The 23,123-nt window shown below is 43.5% G+C and overlaps 2 protein-coding genes across 5 annotated transcripts in view; one reads left to right on the forward strand and one right to left on the reverse strand.

Moving 5' to 3' along the window:
* TFB1M (transcription factor B1, mitochondrial) overlaps nucleotides 1–23,123 on the forward strand; it is a 74,112-nt gene that overhangs the window by 50,651 nt on the left and 338 nt on the right. Inside the window, exon 6 of the mRNA XM_046004860.1 lies at nucleotides 20,488–20,615. Coding sequence (XP_045860816.1) covers nucleotides 20,488–20,615 — 128 coding nt within the window. The remainder of the gene's footprint in view (nucleotides 1–20,487; nucleotides 20,616–23,123) is intronic.
* Nucleotides 400–23,117, reverse strand: CLDN20 (claudin 20). Of its 4 annotated transcripts, XM_046004863.1 has the most exons (6): nucleotides 22,849–23,117; nucleotides 22,407–22,511; nucleotides 16,194–16,364; nucleotides 15,438–15,654; nucleotides 4,707–4,894; nucleotides 400–1,660 (listed from the first exon to the last, which is right to left on the reverse strand). In XM_046004863.1, the coding sequence occupies exon 6, from the start codon at nucleotides 1,597–1,599 to the stop codon at nucleotides 940–942; it is 660 nt and encodes a 219-aa protein (XP_045860819.1). In that variant the 5' UTR covers nucleotides 1,600–1,660; nucleotides 4,707–4,894; nucleotides 15,438–15,654; nucleotides 16,194–16,364; nucleotides 22,407–22,511; nucleotides 22,849–23,117; the 3' UTR covers nucleotides 400–939. The 4 variants fall into 4 exon arrangements, with proteins under 4 accessions (XP_045860819.1, XP_045860818.1, XP_045860817.1 ...); XM_046004862.1 differs by lacking the exon at nucleotides 22,407–22,511 and having other exon boundaries at nucleotides 15,438–16,364; XM_046004861.1 differs by lacking the exons at nucleotides 22,407–22,511; nucleotides 22,849–23,117 and having other exon boundaries at nucleotides 15,438–19,390.

Consider the following 23,123-nt stretch of genomic DNA (forward strand, 5'->3'; position numbering starts at 1 on the left):
CATCCTCTTGCCTGCAGCGGAAGTGGTGCTGCTTGAGCATTCTCCATCAGACTGTTGTCATTCTCACTTACTTTGGACCTAAGGCTTTCAAGTCCCAGAGATTTCAGTGTGCGTTTAGTTTGGTTTGGTTTTGCTTTGCTATGGTAGCATTTACCAACTTTGAATATCCTATTGTTGGCTCTCACACATGTACATGATGTTTCTAAAATGAAAAAAGAAGCAGGAGGGTCATAGTAGGTGGGAACTTGGGGAGGCTGGTTTGGGCAGCATTGAAGACAGGTGGACATCTTTTTTTTTTTTTTTTTTTTTTTTTTTTTAAGATTTTATTTATTTATTTGACACACAGAGAGAGATCCCAAGTAGGCAGAGAGGCAGGCAGAGAGAGAGAGGAGGAAGCAGGCTCCCTGCCAAGCAGAGAGCCCAATGTGGGACTCGATCCCATGACCCTGGGATCGTGACCCGAGCCGAAGACAGAGGCCTAACCCACAGAGTCACCCAGGTGCCCCGACAGGTGGACATCTCTTCTTTCCCTTAGGTTCCAACAGTGGGGCTTGAAAACAGAAGCAGGTCACTGTGGTGTTGCAGACAGACACCAAAAGCAGATGGTACCCTAGATCAACACCAGAGAAAGGTGCTTTGTATATTTGGCAGTTCAGTCCTTTAATAAGATCCAATTAGTAACAACCCAGAAAATACATCAACGGTTTATCTTAAAAGGGGGAAAAAAGCCATCAGTTAATGGCCTAATACAACAGAACCTCTCTCAATTATAGACCCCTCAATAAAACATGAAAATAGTAATGGAAAAGTAATCTTAAAACAATTATGCACAGTAGTTTGTCGGCATTTTAAGTGACCTCATTTAGATTTTTTTCTCTAGAGCAAAAAGACAGAAGTCACAGCAGGCATCTAAAAAGTCCATGTTCATTACACAGTTATTTACACATAATCTTTCAGGTTGTATGCTGAATTGCCCTCTGGTTGTGTGGTGGAGATGTGCTGCTGCTTGGGTGGATAGAGCCAAGCTTCTGGATTCTTTTCAATGCAGGAAGTGCAGAAAATCATGCCAGAGATCAAGAGTAGTACGGCCGAAATGAATCCAATATAGACGGCTCCTCCAGGTTCCTGTTTGTTGCTTTCTGGAACTGTCAGATCCAGAAAGTCTGCCACAATCTCCTTCGTGTACCACACGGTTGGTATCAAACCAGAGACCCCCGCAGACATGAAACAGACTCCTCCAGCAAAAGAAGCGTGACTCTTTGTTTCTCTGCCCCTTCCTAAGCGAGTGCATTTCATCCCTACTGTAGAAGCGCAGATCCCCAAAGCAGACAGAACACATGCCAGGACCATGGTGGCCCGTGCGGCCTGCACGTGGACGGGGAGGGACAGGATGGAGTACTTCAGGGTGCAGCTGAACATCCCGGTGCTGTACCACGTGCAGTCCATCCACAGCCCTTGCAGCTGCACGATGGCCGTTATGATGTTGGAGCCCGAGTCCACGTTCACCTTCCAGTTAGGCAGCAGGGTGGCTGTGAGTACTCCAGACACTCCGGATAAGGCCAGGACGAAAGCGAGGAGCTGGAGCCCAGCTGACACCATGACGTCCCCTTTATCTTTGCCCACCGTTACCCCGTATTTGATCAAGATTGTAGCTTTCTCCCTGCAGCAGAGAACCAAGTGACAAAGGCTAAGGAAAGAAGACAAAATCAAGATTGAAAGAAAGCATAAGCAAAGGGCTTCCATTTCCACGTCCAGTGGGAGCAAAGAACACATTTGAATAGACCCCACAGTAGGTGAGGACATGGCAGTCCAGGAGAAAAGCTCACACTAGGCTCTCATAGGCTGCCGTTCTCCTGAGTGCCGGTGGATGGGTGGTGCATGATACATGGCATAAGGGAAAGAGCTGTCCACTTGTTCTTTTTAAAACTTAAACTTTGCTGAAGTTGTCTATAACATGGGCAGCGTGCCTTGGGAAATTCTGACATCAGATTCCAGCTGGAGGATCTAATAAGAATTTTAATAGCATTAGAGGTTTTTAAAACTATTTCTTCCTTATTATCTATGGAGTATTTTAATTAGAAACAGTGTTTAAGCCCAGTTCTTAAAAATGATTTATAAATACATAGTGGAAAAGTTTCAAGTATTCAAAAAGATGGTTTTATTAAAAAAAAAAAAAAATTAAGTACCCACCATGTGACCCAAGTGAACTGTTTAAGGAGGAAAGGAAATTCGCAGAAAGAAGGTAAAACCATGGGCATGATTATCCCTGATTTCCAGTTAAGAAACTTTTGCAAAATCCTTATCTAGGTTAACACTCGTTTCACGTCAGGTACAGGATACTCAAAACTGGAACAATTAAGCCTCTTGTCTCCTGCTCATGAGAATGTGTGATCCTGTCTAGTCGGGACCAGAATCATTCCCTGACCCAAATGAAATCGTCTGCTGCGAAACCAGTTATCCTGACGGACTCAGTAGTGACACTGAATCTTGAAATTACACGCCAGAAATAACCACATCATTAGTAGTACATGAAGGGATACCAAAAATAATTTAACTTTCTTTTTCTTTTTTTTCCTTTTTTTCTTTCCTTTCAAGGAGAGAAAAGATAGCCCTGAATTTGTGGCTTGGCTATGCTTTAATCTGGAACGCTTCCTGCCTTGGAAGAAATACAGTGGTTTCTGAAATATAGTAATAACAGCTTTTTTGTGTTTCTGCATTAATTTTTGAATGATGTATTAAGACATCGTGGCTCTACCACAATTCACGTATATTTCACAAAAGGCAGTATGGACTCTGAACCCAAAACACTGGGGTCAACTCTTAGCTTTCCAGAACCTCCCTGTGCCTCAGTATCCTCTTCTGGAAAGGGGGGAGGATTACTGTATGTATATCAAAAAGTTAAATGCATTTTAAGGGCTTAGAACAATATCTAACACATAGAAGTATTCCACAAATTAAAATCGACTGTTATTATAGTATGTTTATTTGTTTTATGTCATGTGACAATTGATATTTAATGGCATTTGAAATTTTTCTCTTCCTTCATTGAGCTGATTTACATAGAATCTTAGAGCTGAAATAAACTGCAGATAAAACTTTCTGCGTCATCATTTTTTCCGATTAGGAAGGACAGCGAGGCAGTAAATCACCCTGTGTCCCACAGGTCTCAGCAGCGGTATCCTGCTCTTCCTGCCTCTCCCCACCTCTCCCCGCCCCTCCCCGGTTACCCCGGTACACCCTGGTGAGAGCCTCTCCGTGTGCTCCCCAGGAGCAGAGAAAAATGCCACATCTGGAGACAGAAAGCACCATTGACTATCAACTGCATTCACTCCCTGTCCCACCTAGAAAGAAAAGCACTTGAGAGAGCAGTCATAGGACACATGGCTCAGCCTCACACTCGCCCAAGAAGGCTGATGCCGGGCTTCTGTGTAATATCTGAAGTAATACTAATCCGCACCGGTATTAAGAGTACATACTTCACAGAGTTAGAATGCTGCTTCTCTAAGAAGTTAAATCCTGGACTGTCGAAATTCCTTTGTTCTATTTTTGTTCGCAGTCTTAAAATGTGACAATTGTAGGGAAGTATTTTCCTGAAATTTTAAATTCTTAAATATCAGACTTAAATACACATCAGAGTAGTTAGGCTTTGTGTGGAACCGTACGGTTCATTTCTTTCTGTTTTCCAAATTTCTTTTCATATCTGAGACCAAAATAGAACAGAAGTTAAAGATTCTAGAAGAAAATGAAACAACATTTATAGTTTTATAATAGCTGTTTTCAGCTCTGGGTTTTAACATCTCAGACTCCAGCCAGTTCGTTAAATTACTGCCTTCCCAGACCATTTTCAGCATAGGGTTTCCTCAGCGTCGAGATTGCTGTTACCATTCTCTAAGAGCAGCTCATTTCTCTCTTTTTACTTTGGTTGAGTAACCTTTATGTGTTGATCCGTCTGTGCTCAGCTTCCCAATTATAACCTTTTTCTTCCCATTAACCAATACATTTCATAAATTTCAGTGTAATTCAGGCTTGCAGACAGCTTGTTCATCTTAATTAACAAGTACCGGCCGTGATGAATTACAGACAGACACAGTCAGTGTCAACAATTTGACACCGCATTCAGTTACCGGAGTGCTCGCTTGCTGTTGAATACTGGATTTTAAATGCTTTCTTCTGCAGAGAACTTTTGCAGAAAGAATTTGTTCTCTACAATGAAGGTCACTATTCTGTTCCTTTGTAAAAATGTACTGGCATGTTAGCCATATTGCTCTGAAGTCTTTTTTCTTTTCTTTCTTTTTTTTTTTTCCTTCTCCAGCCACAAGTATGATACAGTTTGTGGCCTGTTCTCTCAAATTTCTATCTGGTACAGAATAAAAGCACACTTTGTTTCACTGGTGGCAGTGTGGTGAAATGCTGTGAAAGTAAAGAGGAGCAGTGGGGTCGCAGGTACAAACTTAGTTCTAAATAGAGAAGGCTCGCATGGTTCCAGAACGTCCTGCATACAGAACCCACAAATGTTAATTATAAGGCTATTTGCCAGCAGAAAATCTGGAGTGGATTTCATTAAGATGTAAAGTCAGTTTTCCAGACAAGATTTATTCATAACAAAACGAACATTTAAAAAACAGATTTACAACTTAAAATTCAAGCTATATGATACTTAAAGGTCTATGTTTCTGACCATCCCTGAAGCTCCTCATTTTCCATACCTTTTGTCAGGAGCCGTCAGTGTCTTAACTCCACTCTGTCAGTGTCTTCCAGTGAAAGTGTGTGAAGAGGAGAAGCCACACACGGGAGGCTCATCTCCCAGCTTCCGAGTATTAGTGATGAAGCTCCAACAAGTTAACTTGCAGATAAAGGGCAACATGGAAATCTGAGGTGGAAACTGCTGATGGTGCTGGAAGATAAATACCAGGTTCTCTATCTCATTTTTTGAGCTGTGGGAGAATTAAGAAAGGAGAGGCGGGGAAGGGAGGGAGTTGTTGTTACAACAGGATTTGTCGAAACCTGAAAGCTGAAAATGCTTTTGTGTCACTGTATACAGAGGAGGGATTATTTGGGTGCTCACAAAAAAGGCTTTCTTTTCCTTTAATATTATGTTTTAATCCACAGTTATAATTTATTTTTGAATTTTTATCTGTGTTGGAAGATCTCTTTTATTCTTTTATGTCCCCAATTGAAGAATGTGGTCTGAAATATTTTTAACTCGATTGTGCTTTGCAAGTGATAGTTGAGACTGTCTTTTTATTCAAGTGCTTGTGACTTGCTTGAAATCAAGAGTCACAAAATCAGTAACTTTGAAAAAAATTCAGAAGTTTTAAAAAATATATATATGCTTTTTTTTTAAATAAAAGGAAAAAGAAAACTCAACGACAACTGCTGACTACAATCTGACCAGTAAACCTACAAGTACTTTTTAGGGGGGTGGGCGAGTCCTTAAATTTCTTCTGTTATTTATTCCACTGAGAAAGGTTTCTGAAGTGTAACTTAATAAATTAGAACTTCTAGATAACGTTGTGAGGAAATTACCCCAAAATGATGTGAGGGAGCATATTAAGTGAAACAGGGAAATCAGATATTGAGGTCCTAGTGGCATGAATAATGATACAGACATATTTCATGTCCATCTATTTTGAGCTTGCATATTCTTTTTCTTCACTAATTTTAATTCTACAAGCTATAAATTCATAGCTGCTACAAAGAAAGAAGATAATTTTAAATTGGATTTTTTTTTTTGATTTTCCAAATGTTGATATTTCTTTTCTTTTAAAGCAGTGAATAAAATACACATTTGCCCTGAGAACCAACTAGCCCAGTGCCTCAAATGGTACCCAGCACACAGGAAGCAGTTTTATAAACAGTACGTATTATTATTAGGCCAAAACGACAAAAACCCAAGAGTTACAAAATGACTTAAAATTGCAGTCTCCTTTAGAAAGGACAAAATTATACTTTTAAATCATACAAAGTTAATGTATAGTTTCATGTTATTTTATATGCTCAAAATCAGTATCTGAGTGCATTCAACAAGCATCTGTTGTACCCTCCCATGTGCCTGCACCATTCCTGGCCCAGGAGACTCAGTTAACGAACAGGTCATACAGGAGTCCGTGCCCTCACGGGGTTGCTCGGGCCATTTCTCAGCCATTTCTTTTAAAGCAGTGAATAAAATACACATTTCAATTATCTGGATTTTTTTCTAGATTTTTTTTGGTTTGTTTTTGTTGCTTTTTTTTCATCTTTTTTTTTTTCCAAGATTTTATTTATTTCTTTGACAGACAGAGATCACAAGTAGGCAGAGAAGCAGGCAGAGAGAGAGGAGGAAGCAGGCTCCCTGCCGAGCAGAGAGCCCGATGTGGGGCTCGATCCCAGGACCCTGAGATCATCACCTGAGCTGAAGGCAGAGGCTTAACCCACTGAGCCACCCAGGTGCCCCTGTTTTCATCTTTTCTAAGTCTGGCATTTAGCGATGTATTTTCTTCTCTTAGAAATCTAAAGCCTGTGGATTTTTTAGCCATATGTTACGATTTTAATATATAAACTTTTCTTTCATGGACACATATTTAAACAATTCTTTGTGTAAATCCTGGACGAAGTAGAGTTGAATTTCAGGCACTAACAGAAACAGCATTGTTGTTTCTTCCGTAGCAGAAGAAACCCGCCAGATCCCTTTAGCGCCTCGCCTTGCTTTGCTCTCCGTGGCGGTCAGTACAGATTCACCTGTGCCGAGGCTTCCTGATGGCAGGTGGAAGGGCCAGCCTGCTGCCAGCTCTGGCCTCCAGAATAAGGGGGCCTCATGTCTGTTTTCAAAACATTTGTGATCATTCTCCTGCTTGATGGGAACACTCACCCAATAAAATATTAACGCCTCTTCTAGAAGAGCAGACTTCCGAATGCAAATAGCTTCCATAAATTACAGACCTTTAATCAAGGTAGAATGCCTTGTATAGAAAAGGAGATGGAAAAGTAGGGGTTGCTAGAGAAATCTAACTCACTGACCTCATCTGCTTTCACTGTGGACATTAAAGAGAATTAAATCTTTTTTAAGTCTGAAGATTTTTGTAGATAAATCTTAGCTTTACCTTAGTTTCTGCCTCTTCCCAGGCCCTCTGCCCCCGCACACCCGAGTTCTATATCCAGCAGCCAGTGCGGCGTCGCTGATAGACGTGGCAGACCCGTCCTGGACAAGGCGACCTCCTGACCTTCCCCACACCGGTCCTTGTTTTCCCCACGTCCATTCATGGCGAACTCCTCCTTGGATTTGGCAGGTCCCAGATGTTAAAAACCTCCATACCCGATACCTAAATCATCTTGTTCTAAACTTCAAAATAGATCGAGAATCCTACCACCTCTGAGCCCCACTGCTGCTAACTCCCTGGCCGAGCAACCCCGTGAGGGCACGGACTCCTGTATGACCTGTTCGTTAACTGAGTCTCCTGGGCCAGGAATGGTGCAGGCACATGGGAGGGTACAACAGATGCTTGTTGAATGCACTCAGATACTGATTTTGAGCATATAAAATAACATGAAACTATACATTAACTTTGTATGATTTAAAAGTATAATTTTGTCCTTTCTAAAGGAGACTGCAATTTTAAGTCATTTTGTAACTCTTGGGTTTTTGTCGTTTTGGCCTAATAATAATATGTACTGTTTATAAAACTGCTTCCTGTGTGCTGGGTACCATTTGAGGCACTGGGCTAGTTGGTTCTCAGGGCAAGCCTGGGAAATAATAGGGATCCTCATTTTACACGTGAGAAACTGAGCTCCGGAGAAGTGACTGGACTAAGGCTGTGAAATGAGTGAGTAGCAGGAATGGCATCCAGGCCCAGGATATTGTGACTTTTGAAGCCCTTATACACTCATAGTACTTCCCTGCCTCTACTTAGAAAAGATGTATTTCTTTTTCTTTTTCTCTTCTTTAGATAGAGAGCACAAGCAGGGCAGGGAAGGGCAGAAGGAGAGGGAAAGAGAACCTTCATCAGGTTCCATGTGGGGCATGGAGCTGGACGCAGGACTCGATCTCTCGACCCTGAGATAATGACCTGAGCCGACATCAAGAGTCAGACACTTAACTGACGGAGCCACCCCCGTGCCCTGAAAAGAATGTATTTCTAGGTCTTATTATAACGAGTCATTTCTTTCTGTGGTGGTCCGGATAACTGCAAAAAAACATAACCCTAACATCTCTGTGGCTTTACATAAAACACTTCCCATGCAGAGTCCGTGACCAACTCTGCAGAGCAGCTGGCCCATGACTCAGCAGTCCATCTATTTTCTTCAAAATGTTTTCATGTAGCTATTTTAAAGAAAAAATCATGTGTGATTTCCTTAGTGTGTTTTTCTGAGTAATGATAATCTGAAATTCAGACAGGCTTTTCTCTTTTCTCTGAAAGACCTAATAATTTAACTGAAAATTTTAGAAATCATAACAATACATACTTTTGTATGAGCTTGTTCACCAGACATAGGTTCCTCACTCCTGCCCACACATAACATCATCTGGCTTTCAAAAAGCCCGAGGCCCAGGCCGGGCCCCATGGCTCTTACATCATTGGTCTGGGATGATGCCCACTCACGGTATGTTTAAAATGCTGCCCACTTAATGCCAGTGCAAAGCTGAGGTTCTGATTTTTTTAAAAACGTGTCTTCTCTTATTTGCTTTCTCTTTAGCCTTAAAAATAATGAATGTACAGGGACGCCTAGGTGGCTCAGTTGGTTTAAGCATCTGCCTTCAGCTCAGGTCATGATCCCGGAGTCCCAGGATCAAGCCCCGAATAGGGCTGCCTCTCAGCAGGGAGTCTGCTTCTCCCTCTCCCTCTGTTGCTCCCCCTACTTGTGCTCACTTTCCCTCTGTCAAATAATAAATAAATAAAATCTTTAAAAAAATAATAATGAATGTGTAGAGTAAGGTTAAAGTAGTCACCTATTCTAGTCCCACAAATTTAAAGTGATTGACTTAGTCGTAAAATAATGTTCTCTTCTGACCCAGTCTTGGGAAATTTATAGTATCAGCTGTGAGCACGATCAGTTCATTATTTTCCTTCATCTTTATGGTCATTTTAAAGTGATGCTTTAGGCTAGCCTGGAGACAATTAACTATTATAATTAGTAGGTTATAGATTAGTTGGTTATAGTGAGGACTTTGTTAAAAAATGTTAATTCAGGGGACACCTGGGTGGCTCAGTAAGTTAAGCATCCAACTCTTGATTTCGGCTCAGGTCATGATCTCAGGGTCGTGAGATCGAGCCCCACATCAGGCTTCACACTGGCCATGGACCTGCTTAAGATTCTCTCTGCGTCTCCCTCTGCCCTCTCCCCAACCTTGCGTGTGTGTTCACATTCTCTCTGGGAAAAAAAAAAAATGAAGATGAATATTCTTTAGTTGTTCTCAGATGTCTGAGAGGCGATCGTCATTCTGTTGATTTTTATCGGTCTGGAACGTGTTTCTTCAGAGTATTCCCCACCCCTCCACCCTTACCGCAGGGGAGGTGTTCTGAGACCCCCAGTGGATGCCTACAAGTGCAGCTAGGACTGAGCCCTCTATACACCATGCTTTTTTCTATATATACGTACCTTGTTTAATTTATAAGTCGGGCACAGTAGCGAAGAATGACTAATGATAGAGTAGAACACTGAGCCACAGTTACACTGTAATGGAAGTTATGTGTGGTCTCAAATACCTTCCTGTCCTGCACTCACTCTGATGATGATGATGACGACGATGGTGGTGGGAGAAAATGAAATGTATGATGAGCGGAAGGGAGGGGAGAGACATCGGCGCAGTGACACAGCATAAGGCTACTGGGGACCTTCTGACACTGGACCCGGGAGGAGGATCATCTGCCTCCAGACCGTGTGACCGCGGGAAACCGCCGCCACACGAAGCCAGCTCTGGGTAAGGGGGCACTCACGTTCGTTTAGTATCGGTTACCTTAGTTTGAGGCTTGGTTTCTCTTTTTTATGTCTTTCTGAGAAAGGATCTTGGGACTTGTTTTCTGCCTTCCTCACATTATTTTAGAATATTAAGACTCCTCACATAATTTTAGAATATTAAGGTTTTGTGGCGACATTTGCAGATCAGTCTGATTTTGTCAGTCTCACATGTGGTATAAATACGTGTTTGTCGGGCCTCACTGTTGCACCCTCCTTGCACATTACTTCGAAGAGCAGGACATGGTGGGTTCCTTTTTAAACATCCTCATTTAGTAGCAGTATCTGAGACAGTGTGCTGAGGATCCCTGTTTAGGTCTGACCTTCCTCTTTCCTTGTTCCTCTTTGGCTTCCTTGCATGACTCTCTCTCCTACGCAGCTAGGTCTCCTGCCTCCAGCCCCAGCCCATGCTCCAGGGCACTGCGTGCGATGCGTTCCTGAGGACTTTGTGGTCTTGCCAAATTATAAAGCTTGCATCAGTTTTATTTATGTTTCTTATTTATTTTTTTCAGAGGAAGCAACGTTTTATTATTTTTTTATTAACTTATAATGTATTATTTGCCCCAGGGGTACAGGTCTGTGAACGACCAGGCTTACACACTTCACAGCACTCACCATAGCACATACCCTCCCCAGTGTCCATCATCCAGCCACCCCATTCCTCCCTCCCACCCCCAGCAACCCTCCGTTTGTTTCCTGAGATTAAGAGTCTCTTATGGTTTGTCTCCCTCCCGATCCCATCTTGTTTCATTTTTTCCTTCCCTACCCCCCACAGCCTCCCACCCTGCCTCTCTAATTCCTCATATCAGAGAGATGATATGATAATTGTCTTTCTCTGATTGACTTATTTCACTCAGCGTAATACCCTTTAGTTCCATCCACGTCATTGCAAATGGCAAGATTTCGTTTCCTTTGATGGCTGTATAGTATTCCATTGCATATATGTACCGCACCTTCTTTATCCATTCATCTGTTGATGGGCATCTAGGTTCTTTCCATAGTTTGGCTGTTGTAGACATTGCTGCCATAAACATTCAGGTGCACGTGCCCCTTCGGATCACTACATTAATATCTTTAGGGTAAATACCCAGAAGTGCAATTGCTGGGTCGTAGGGTAGCTCTGTTTTCAAGTTTTTGAGGAACCTCCATACTGTTTTCCAGAGTGGCTGCACCAGTTTGTATTACCACCAACAGTGTAGGAGGGTTCCCCTTTTTCTGCATCTTTGCCAACATCTCTCATTTCCTGACTGGTGTGAGGTGGTATCTTCCTGGTGGTTTTGATTTGTATTTCCCTGATGCCGAGTGATGTTGAGCACTTCTTCATGAGTCTGTTGGCCATCTGGATGTCTTCTTTGCAGAACTGTCTGTTCATGTCTTCTGCCCATTTCTTGATTGGATTATTTGTTCTTTGGGTGTTGAGTTTGATAAGTTCTTTCTAGATTTTGGATACTAGCCCTTTATCTGATATGTCGTTGGCAAATATCTTCTCCCATTCTGTCAGTTGTCTTTTGGTTTTGTTAACTGTTTCCTTTGCTGTGCAAAAGCTTTTGATCTTGATGAGGTCCCAGTAGTTCATTTTTGCCCTTGCTTCCCTTGCCTTTAGTGATGTTTCTAGGATGAAGTTGCTGCAGCTGAGGTCAAGGAGGTTGGTGCCTCTGTTTTCCTCAAGGATTTTGATGGATTCCTGTCTTACATTGAGGTCTTTTATCCCTTTTGAGTCTATTTTTCTGTGTGGTGTAAGGAAATGGTCCGGTTTCACTCTTCTGCATGTGGCTGTCCAGTTTTCACAACACCCATCTGTTGAAGAGACTCTTTTTTTCCATTGGACATTCTTTCCTGCTTTGTCGAAGATTAGTTGACCATAGAGTTGAGGGTCCACTTCTGGGCACTCTATTTTGTTCCATTGATCTATGTGTCTGTTTTTCAGCCAGTACCATGCTGTCTTCATGATTGCCGCTCTGTAGCTTGAAGTCTGGAATTGTGATGCCACCACCTTTGATCTTCTTTTTCACCATTCTCTGGCTATTCAGGTCTTTTCTGGTACCATATAAATTTTAGGATTATATGTTCCACTGCTTTGAAAAAAATGTATGGTATTTTGGTAGGGATTGCATTAAATGTGTAGATTGCTTTAGGTAGCATAGACATCTTCACAATATTTTTTCTTCCAATCCATGAGCATGGAATATTTTTCCATTTCTTTGTGTCTTCTTCAATTTCTTTCATGAGTACTTTATAGTTTTATGAGTACAGATTCTTTGCCTCTTTGGTTAGGTTTATTCCTAGGTATCTTATGGTTTGGGGTGCAGTTGTAAATGGAATCTACTCCTTAATTTCTGCTGGTGTATAGAAATGCAACTGATTTCTGTGCATTGATTTTATATGCTGACACTTTATGGAATTTCTGTATGAGTTCTAGCAGTTTTGGAGTGGAGTCTTGGGTTTTCCACATAAAGTATCATATCATCTGCAAAGAGTGAGAGTTTGACTACTTCTTTGCCAATTCAGATGCCTTTTATTTCTTTTGGTTGTCTGATTGCTGAGGCTAGAATTTCTAGTACTATGTTGAATAGGAGTGGTGATAGTGGACATTGCTGCTGTGTTCCTGACTAAGGGGGAAAGCTTTCAGTTTTTTCCCATTGAGAATATTTCCTGTGGGTTTTTCATAGATGGCTTTTATGATATTGAGGTATGTATCCTCTATGCCTACACTGTAAAGAGTTTTGATCAAGAAAGGATGCTGTACTTTGTCAAATGCCTTTTCAGCATCTGTTGAGAATAAGTATATGCTTCTTTTTCTTTCTTTTATTAATGTATTGTATCACGTTGATTGATTTGCGGATGTTGAACCAACCTTGCAGCTCAGGAATAAATCCACTTGGACATGGTGAATAATCCTTTTAATGTACTGTTGGATCCTATTGGCTAGGATTTTGCTGAGAATTTTTGCATCCATGTTCATCAAGGTTATTGATCTGTAATTCTCCTTTTTGATGGGGGTCTTTGTCTGGTTTTGGGATCAGGATTAAGCTGGCCTCATAAAATGAGTTTGGAAGTTTTCCTCTTCTATTTTTTGGAACAGTTTCAGGAGAATGGGTATTAATTCTTCTTCAAATGTTTGGTAGGGTTCCTCTGGGAAGCTGTCTGGCCCTGGCATCTTGTTTGTTGGGAGATCTTTGATGACTGCTTCAATCGCCTTACAGGTTATGGGTCTGTCAGGTTTTCTATTTCTTCCTGGTTCAGTTTTGGTAGTTTATATGCCTCTAGGAATGCATCCATTTCTTACAAATTGTCAAATTTGCTGGCGTATATTTGCTTATATTATGTTCTTATAATTGTTTGTATTGCTTTGGTGTTGGTTGTGATGACTCTCCTCTTTTATTCATGATTTTATTAATTTGGGTCCTTTCTCTTTTCTTTTTAATAAGTCTGTCCAGGGGTTTATCAGTCTTATTAATTCTTTCAAAGAACCAGCTCTTAGTTTTGTTGATTTGTTCTACTCTTCTTTTGGTTTCTATTTCATTGATTTCTGCTCTGATATTTATTATTTCTCTTCTCCTGCTGGGTTTAGGCTTTCTTTGCTGTTCTTTCTCCAGCTCCTTTAGGTGTAAGGTTAGGCTATGTATTTGAGACCTTTCTTGTTTCTTGAGAAAGGCTTGTTATTGCAAAAACTTTCTCTCAGGACCGCCTTTGCTGTGGCCCAAAGATTTTGAACAGTTCTGTTTTTATTTTCATCTGTTTCCTTGAATTTTTTTGATTCGTCTTTAATTTCTTGGTTGACCCATTCATTCTTTAGTAGGATGTTCCTTAGCCTCCACGTATTTGAGTTCTTTCCATCTTTCCTCTTGTGATTGACTTCTAGCTTCAGAGCATTGAAATATTCTGAAAATATGCAGGGAATGATCCCAATCTTTTGGACCAGTTGAGACCTGATTTGTGACCTAGGATGTGACCTATTCTGGAGAATGTTTCATATGCACTAGAGAAGAATGTGTATTCTGTTTTGGGATGGAATGTTCTGAATATATCTGTGATGTCTGTCTACTCCAGTGTGTCATTTAAAGCCTTGATTTCCTTGTTGATCTTTTGCTGATCTTTTGCTGTCCATTTCAGTAAGAGGGGTGTTAAAGTCCCTTACTATCTGTTGTATTATTGTTGATGTGTTTCTTTGATTTTGTTGTTAATTGGTTTATATAATTGGCTGCTCCCATGTTAGGGGCATAGATGTTTAAAATTGTTAGATCTTCTTGTTGGACAGACCCTTATATAGTGTCCTTCCTCATCTGTTATTATAGTCTTTGTCTTCAAATCTAATTGATCTGATATGAGGATTGCCACCCCAGCTTTCTTATGTTCATTAGCATGGTAAATGGTTTTCCACCTCCTCGCTTTAAATCTGGAGGTGTCTTTGGGTCTAAAATGAGTTTCTTGTAGACAGAATATCAGTGGGGTCTTGTTTATCCATTCTGATACCCTGTGTCTTTTGATTGGGGCATTTAGCGCATTAACATTCAGGGTAACTATTGAGAGATACGAATTTAGTGCCATTGTATTGCCTGTAAGGTGACTGTTACTGTATATTGTCTCTGTTCCTTTATGGTCTGTCACCTTTAGGCTCTCTCTTTGCTTAGAGGACCCCTTTCAATATTTCCTGTATGGCTGGTTTGGTGTTTGCAAATTCTTTTAAATTTTGTTTGTCGTGGAAGCTTTTTATCTCTCCTTCTATTTTCAGTGACAGTCGAGCTGGAGATAGTATTCTTGGCTGCATATTTTCCTCATTTAGTACTCTGAATATATTATGCCAGGTGTCTGTGGATAGGCCTGCTGCCAATCTAATATTTCTACCGTTGTATGTTACAGACCTCTTGTTCTGAGCTGCTTTCAGGATTTTCTCTTTGTCACTGAGACTTGTAAGATTTAGTATTAAATGATAGGGTGTGGACCTATTTTTATTGATCTTGAGGGGGATTCTCTGTGCCTCCTGGATTTTGATGCTTGTTCCCGTCACCAAATTAAGGGGAAATTTCTACTGTAATTTACCCCAATATACCTTCTGCCCCTCTCTCTCTTTCTTCTTCTTCTAGGACCCCAATTATTCTAATACTGTTTTGTCATTTTTTTATCTTTGGTGATACATAGGGAAGACCCTGAGGCACCCCCAGACTTCCATGAGTTAAAAAGTAAAATAAGCATGTAGAGGGTTTAATCCCGGAGCTTTAGAATCCACCTTTAAAAGGACAGAATATCTTTCAAGTCAGAAACAAGAAGAGCAGGACAGGGGCACCTGGGCGGCTCAGTGGGTTAAGCCTCTGCCTTCGGCTCAGGTCATGATCTCAGGGTCCTGGGATCAAGCCCCACGTTGGGCTCTGTGCTCAGTGGAAAGCCTGCTTCTCCCTCTCTTTCTGCCTGCCTCTCTGCCTACTTGTGATCTCTGTCTGTCAAATAAATAAAATCTTAAAAAAAAAAAAAAAAAAAGGACAGCATGAGTACATTTAAAGAACAAGTACCTCAGCCCAAGGAATGCCGGTCTGGGTGCTTTATTTGCAGCACGTGGTTGAGAATCCAGCAGTGCCGTGCCAGCGGGTAGTCAGGCCCTCGGGCTGGTGTCCGTGCCCGTTGCGACCGCAGTCTGTGCATGCCTGCTCCCATTCCATGGTGCTGCGCCGCCTTCTAATCCTAATGGAGCTCCCTTTGTAGGTAGTTTGCCTGTAGGAAAGGAAGGGACTGACAAGGCAACTGGAGTTTGCGTCTAGTCTCTTTGGCATTTATGGCTCCTTATGAGTAATATGTTTGCATCCATGTTCATTTATGAGTCTTTAAATATTAGTATCTTTCATAGCAGCAGTATTTATTAAGTGCTTGTGAGTCGGCCGAGATTGAAAGTCTCCCCGGGGACGGACCATTCTGAGGTGCTGCAGTCTCTGGGCCTGCGGAAGCAGAGGCTGGGCCTCCTGATTGTGTGGGGTGCTACCACCTGTGGCCCCAGCAGGAGCAGGACACCTCCACCTGCTGCCCTTTCACAAACACCAAAGTCAGGGCTTCTGGGGAGGGTCATGGTTTTAGTGATCATCCAGGAACTCCAGGTTAAAAAGACCAGAGAACTCTAATCTGACGTTGGATAGTTCTGTCCCTCTTGTGCTTGGTTTAGCATTAAGCATTTACCTCCCTGAAATTGTTTCCTTATCTTGGGACGAAGGGACCCTGACTCACCTTGCTGCTGCTGCTGCTGTTACTAATAGGCACAATTTGTAGCATGTACTTACATGCATACGTTTACATGTGTAATGTACACCATAAAATGCTTTCTCTCTCCTTCTGCTCCCCTCCTGTGGGCCTCTCGGGCTCGTTCCTCATCGTGCTCTCAGCTCGCTGCCATGGTCTAGTCTTTACATACTTAGGCTCGGAGGGGGACGTACTGTGACTATTTTGTGATTCTGAGGAAAGAGAAAAACCATTCAGAAATCTATAGGAGGGAGAAAAGGTGGGGAAGAACTTACGGAGAAATTAATATTGCTATAGGAAATACAAATTCTAAGCTTTAAAGAAAGATGTGTTGGATGAACCATGCTTTAGCCCATGTTGAGTACACACAGGATGCTGTCAAAGTGTTTGCATTTTAAGGTTTTAAAACGGAAATTCTGTCCTTAAGTTGGGTTTAGGACAAAGATTACAGGCAGAATAAAACAGTTATAGGAAATTTGATGTACATTCATATTTGTGATGTTTTTTCTACAAAACATGTAACGCGAGGATCCCAGACATCAGTGACTTGCCGCTGTTACTCGTGTCCGGGGCAGTGGTAACTGGAGGCTGTCATTAGCTTGGTGTTGGCACCTGAAGAGTCAGACTCTGGCGGGTGCAGGACCCCGGCTTCCGCGAGGGCACCCACCTTGCTCTCGTCATTTCACCGGACCCCGAATGTGCTTCTCCCAAGCCTCAGGTGCTCCCGGGCGTCGCAGATGCAGCCACATCCTTCCCAGTCCCATCCAAACGAGTCCGAGACTGTGCCACCTTGAGCTTTGAAAATTCTTCTCTTCCTGCTCCTGAAGGCTTATCGATTATTCTCTGTTGTCCTCCTCCTCACCCTTCTACCTCTCCCAGTTATGATTTCGGTTCAGCTAATTATAAACTGTAGCTTCCTAAGGATTTTTCCTTCCACGGGATTGTCCTTCAGTGGTTGTGAATGCCAGGGGAGGTGTCGAAGACCCTTTCTTAGCGTGTGGCCCCTGTTGTGCCTGTGTCTTTTCACGCGGGTGGTTATTTAGCTCTTGGGCATATTACGGTTCTCTGTCAGGAACTGACTACCCATTCTTCAGCGTTCTCGTTTCTCTCATTGACTCGATCTGAGTTGGCAGTATCTAAGGCTGGAGATTTAACAGCTTCTTATCCCAGGTCTCTTATGAGTCCAAAGTGCTGCTCTGAGCCGCAAGCAGTCATGCCCTTGACACGCTGGCCTGGAAAATGGAACTGCTGCCTGACGCCTTTTGTAGCCACGGCTGCCAGTGTTGGGAAGCATATAATCTCAGCATGGTCCAGTGTTGATATTAGAGTGGATTTGAGGCAAATATTTAAATTCGCTATAAGTCCTTTAATTTGAGGTTTTAGAAGGTCATGTGAGTATACCAGTAGACTTCAGTTTGGAAGGGGGCTGACAACATTAAAATAGAATTTTTAAGTGCATCTGGTGCCTATATCCTGATTTCTCTTTTGGTAAGGGAACCCTTTAAGAGAGTTAAAATTCAGGGAAGCAAAAATAATGGTTGCAAGTTTTAAATAAGCATTCAATTATAAGTAAAAAGCATTTTTTTTTAAATCTGTTACCCTAGTTACCAAGCAGCTTTCCTGTGTTTCAGGAGAAAATGGGCTCCATCATTCAAAAGCACCGAAAAGTGCTTTTGGAGTCAGGAGTAGAGAAGAGTACAGGAGGTTTCCCAGAGAAGCAGGACACACTGTGGGAGTAGTCGTTTTCACACTGAGTTTCTCAGGGTCCTCCACTAAATAGGAACTATATTGGATTGTGAGTGTGAGTGGGTATTTTCTTGGAGCTGGGATATACTGTAGCCAACCTACCTGGGTAACCAAATTACATCCCAACTTCAGGAGGCTGCTGCAGTGAACATAGGGTGCTGCTATATTCGTACAGGGCTTAAAGAACTTTATCTAAAGCAAATGTGAGACAGTTCCTGTGTTTGCAAACACCAACCTTATCTCAAAGGAATAAAATCAGGCAAATAAAGCAGCAGCCAAATTTTTAAATCCAGAAAAGCTGAAGTGGCAGTGTCTGAAGGAGACTGTGTCTCACCCTGTATTTGAGCCTTTATCCGGGACACTATTTGAACAGTAGGTAGTTTTTATATTTCATGGGCTGGGGTGGGTTGGGGTTAGCTGGGGCTCAAATTGTATCCTATTTCGCTAAAAGAGTACTTTCCTTGGAGAATGGGAGGCTTGTTGGATCACACCGGGTGCCTGTGAAGATTCCGTTGTAAAGGGGAAGAATGGGCGGAGAGTTGTCATGGAGGGCGGCAGAGTAGGGGACAGGGACGGGATGCCAGTAGACTGATGGGGGAAGGCATGGAGAGGTGTAGAGTGATGGGGCAGGGCGAGGCCTAGAACCTTCCTGGACAGCTGGGTTCCCGTCTGTGTTCCAGATCAATAGGAGGAAAGGTGGAGATGGATGTTTCAGAGTTTAGCAGAGTCTTTGACATTTAAAGTCATTATCGTTGATCTGGGGCGGCTTCTTCCTCCGTCCTCCATACACACGAGCTCTTTTCCTGTCACAGAAATGCTTTCAGAGGAAGCCGGATTTTCTTCCTGTTCACTGTCGTGCTCCTGTCCACTCCACCGAAACCCCGAGGCCATCTTAGCCTCCTCAGTGCCTCTCCCCGACCCCTGGAGCCTGGTGCCTGGTGGTGGCTTGTGCCAGTCCACAGAAGGTCCTGGCCTGTTAACCGAGCACCTCACTTCCTGTGGGAGTGCTCGTTACTGAATTCGGAGAAACTGATGAAGCAACACACAGAACACAGTTGGAAAAACTGTTAAAATTTAATGAGAACATTTAATGTTCCAGATAGTCACTCTCTGAAGTGTAATAACTACTATTCCACTAAAGCAGCCTGGAGGCTAATGGATATTTCGGGGAGTCGGTGTGGAAGGGCCTCTCTGCTGGCCGTTTTCACTCTGTGGCCGAGGCCGTCCTCAGCACGCCTCCCACGGGCCTCCTCTAGGTAGCCCGCAGGTGCGCCATAGCTAATCCGAGACATTAGGGACTGGATCAGTGATTGTTCGAGGAAAGGGTAAGTCAAGGCAGCAGGAGAAACACCACTGGCTCCTCTTCAAAAAGCCTGTCCAGGCCCCCTGGGGCCGGGCATGTCTTCATTTTCTTTTCTTGTCCACACATCACACACAAGTACTTTTCCAGCACCCTGAAGTCAAGAAACTGAACACACTCCCGTTCTTGTGTATTACAGGCTGATTTGAGGAGTTGGATAGCCCCAGGATTTTTAGAAGCAAGAGAACAAGATAACCCCTGTGGAATTTAAAAAATGGAGTGAATTCCTTGTGAAAAGCAGTGGTGCGACCCCTACTGCACCAGCTGCTGTACGTACTTAGCCTTTGTAGAGTCTGTGTGATGTTCTAAGTAGCAAATTTCACAACTCCTTAGAGACTGAGGCTTTTGTAAATTATGAACAGACTTCCCATTTGGTAGCCCATAGGCTCTGTCCAGCATTTTGTGTATGGTAACTGCTCTGACTCCGTTTCTCCTTTGTCTTTACTTGCAGTACTGTTCCTTTGTTATTCTGAATATAGACTTGTGACTTACCATGAGTCCATTTTTAGACTAAGGGTATATAAATCTCTTAACAGATATGCCTGAAAAGTTTTATTTTCCAGTGATTAAAGAATCTCAACCGCTGGTGCTTGTTCACCACCCACACAGTGACACTGGGGCGAGGGGTCCCCTTTCTGTTTGATCCTGCCTGGGCCTCCCGGGACATTTCAGGTCGCTCCCAGAAAGTGACGTGGCCATGCCGACGACAGGCATGAATTCGGGCCGGCTGATTAATCAGTGTCTCTACCCAAAATAAGTGGTGTCCTAATTGGTTCCCTTTCTGGGGAGTTTAGCACTAAGTGCTCCCTGGGGGGCCATCTGCCGTCCCTTCGGGGTCGGAAGCCCTGCCGTTTAGCCAGAACTGCTGCCGCAGCTTATTTTTTCCGCATTCCAAAGCTAAGCAAAGTACGCGAATGCTCTCCCAGCTGCCTGCTGACTTTAATGATGACTTGGTTTGATCTTAAAGGCCATTGTAAACACATTATAAAATTCAGTGATCAACGAGCACAGGACTATGGAGGTCATTACAGAGCAGACACAACTGGGATGACTGAGTCAGCTCAAGGCCAAGTGCGGCAGCTTACCGGCCCGCAGGGGATGAAGCCAGAGTCCATGTAAGGGTTTATGAGAACCACGCGGTCCACAACCAACTGCCTGTTTGACAAAGACGAATTGTTTAGTCACGTTCTGCCACGCCACAAAGTGATGCATGTTTGTTCGCCACGAAGGTGGACGTGGGCGTGGTGCACTTCATCCCGCTGGTGCGGCCCAGGATCGAGCAGCCCTTCAAGCTGGTGGAGAAGGTCGTTCAGAATGCATTTCAGTTCCGGAGGAAGTACTGCTACCGAGGGCTTGCGTAAGAACACCTTCTCTGCCTTTCTCTGGCACCCTTCCTAAAATCCTTAAGCACTTTTAAAGATTAGAAACCTTGTTTTTAGGATTCTTCACGCTATCTGTAAATGTCGTTTGCCATTCAGATCCTGAGTGAACAAACCTTGAGTGCCCCAGAGGGGAAGGTGATGCCCTGCTTTAAGCTCTGAGGCCGCCGGCAGGTTTCGCTTTAGCATCAGTACAAGCTAAAAACACTCGCGCAGTTGAGAATGACCTTGAGTTCTCAGGGCAGACCATTCGAGCTGTTCTTACGCTCAGCACTTCTGACCCCGTTGTGTGGTGGTTTTTCCGGCACCAACAATTCCTCCAGGTCTTTAGGCACCAACTAGTCCTACAGTTGAAGTCTGGCGTGAACTACCTGGAATGGCACACAGCCCATAGGTTAAGGGCTCAGGGGCCACAAGACTGCTCCCACTTCAGGAGCTAGTCACAACTGTTACTGCTTACGTGTCTGAGCCACGGGTCACGAAATGGGCATTTCTCTGACACCCCATGCCACTTCAGGTTCACTCTTTTGCTAGAATATCTCACAGAACTCAAGAAAACACTTCCATTTATTGAGTTATTATAAAGAATCTAGCTCAGGAACAGCCACATGGAAGAGGTGTAGGGCTTCTGTGCCCTCTCTGGGCTCCTCACCCTCCCAGCACGGAGCTCTCTGAACCCATCATTTAAGGGTCTCTATGGAGGGTCCGTTAGGCAGTTGATTAAATTACTGGCCACTTCCCACCAAGTTGCTGTATGTCTTTCAAGGACACACTTAGAACTAGGAAGCAGGTAGGATGTTGCAACAGCCAGCATGACGTCACGAGGTGTTCCTGCAAGCGTGTTTGTATGTGGCGGGGGCTCCCGCACTCCGCCGCGCTTCCTGCTCCGTGCACAGCCACCGTCCGGAAACCCAGACGGAAGGCGGTGCGTCAGGGCCCACGCACGTCCAGAGGCCCTGAAATGACCTTAGTGATATTTTCAGCCAAGAAAATGTTTAATTAGGCCCAAGTAAGGCAGGAAGCCGTGTGTGATACGTGTTTTTAAAAGGCTGCCTTCTAATAATAGCCAAACTTTAGCTGTTAAAGGCACCTGGCTTCCGAGGCACACGTTTCTCATCTTCTGATCCCACCTCCCCTTTGTACAAAAGCCCCATCTCTTCGCTCTCCCTCTGGTTCCAGGAAGTGTCCTCTTAGCCCGTGGAATGACTTCAGGTTCAGGCGGGCAGCCGCATCCTGAAACCCCCGCAGCCCACACAAGTCACTGGAGGATTTGAGCTGACTGATGTTAAATCCTTGTCTTGCCATTTCCTGGCTCTAATTAGGCCAGGATTTACACTGGAGCAGAGTCCGTGACGGATGCCACCGGCTGTCTGGGTGCCGGCTGGAAGGATGGCATCACGTAACCGCCCCTGGTAAGCTGCAGGCGCCAGCGGGATGTGTGTTACTGGACGAGTAGAACCCGAGCTGGATTTCGGCTCACACTCACCCTGCACGCAGCGTGGGACTTGCACAGCTGTATACGATGGCCCTGATCCGTGGAGGGGGAGAAAGTACATTCTACTTTTGAAAGTCCTGGAATGGGCCTCACAGCTGGCCCCGGTGTTTCCACCTTAAGTGGTGGGCCCCCTAGTCTCATATGCACAGTTCTTTGTGCAGAGGGACCCCAAATAGGGTGCCCTGCTTTGACCTGTTGGTGTCCTTCCGTCACACGCATCCACACAGTGCTCCCCCCTTTTGCCATGAACCTGAACTCCGAGATCACAGCTCACCCGACACCACCGGGAACGTGCAGTGCAGTTACTGAGAGGTCAGCAGCCTGTACGACAAACTCCATCTCCACTGGCCATGACCTGTGCGCCCCGTAGAGCCATCAACTGTTGAGAAAAGAAAGAAAATCCAGGTGTAGCTTTGCAGCCTTTCAGTCATTATTTTGTTATTCGCTTTAAAACCATCATCTGCTTGGTTCGATGAAATTTAAAATATATACTTCAAATCAGTTGCAAAAATGCTGCAAGGTAAATCTAAAAAAGGCAACTGTTTGCATTTTCATGTCACCCGTTTCTAAACTTGGCAGAGAAAAGTCACTCGTAGGGGGTGACCAGTCACAGAAGCTAAGAGAATCAAGAACTAAGACAAGTTTCTTATTAAAATACAAAGCAAATCTAACATTTCTATAAGAATACAACTGAGTAGACGTTTCTTTTAACTTACCTTAAAGGTACTTGAATTGAATGAGCTTTGGAAGATATTTTTCCTCGTGGATACACCTCACAGGTCAGATGAGTTCTGCCTTCAGTGGTCCTTTGTACCCGCTGGCTGGTGCCACGATCAGATTCCTTCTCTGTTGGCTTGGGGCCCCGAGGTCACTCCACCTGCCGCCTCCACTTGTCAGTTGTTGAAACAATGTCATTTTCAAATGAGAGTAGAAGGAAGCATTCTGATTTACAGAATTCCTTAGTAAAATTTTGATTATTTTCTTTCCTCAG

This window comes from Meles meles, chromosome 5, assembly GCF_922984935.1.
Source record: "Meles meles chromosome 5, mMelMel3.1 paternal haplotype, whole genome shotgun sequence".
In the NCBI taxonomy this organism is placed as follows: domain Eukaryota; kingdom Metazoa; phylum Chordata; class Mammalia; order Carnivora; family Mustelidae; genus Meles; species Meles meles.

Coding starts and splice junctions, on each gene's coding strand:
- CLDN20 (XM_046004862.1), bottom strand. CDS start 1,599: ATGGTGTCAGCTGGGCTCCAGCTCCTCGCTTTCGTCCTGGCCTTATCC.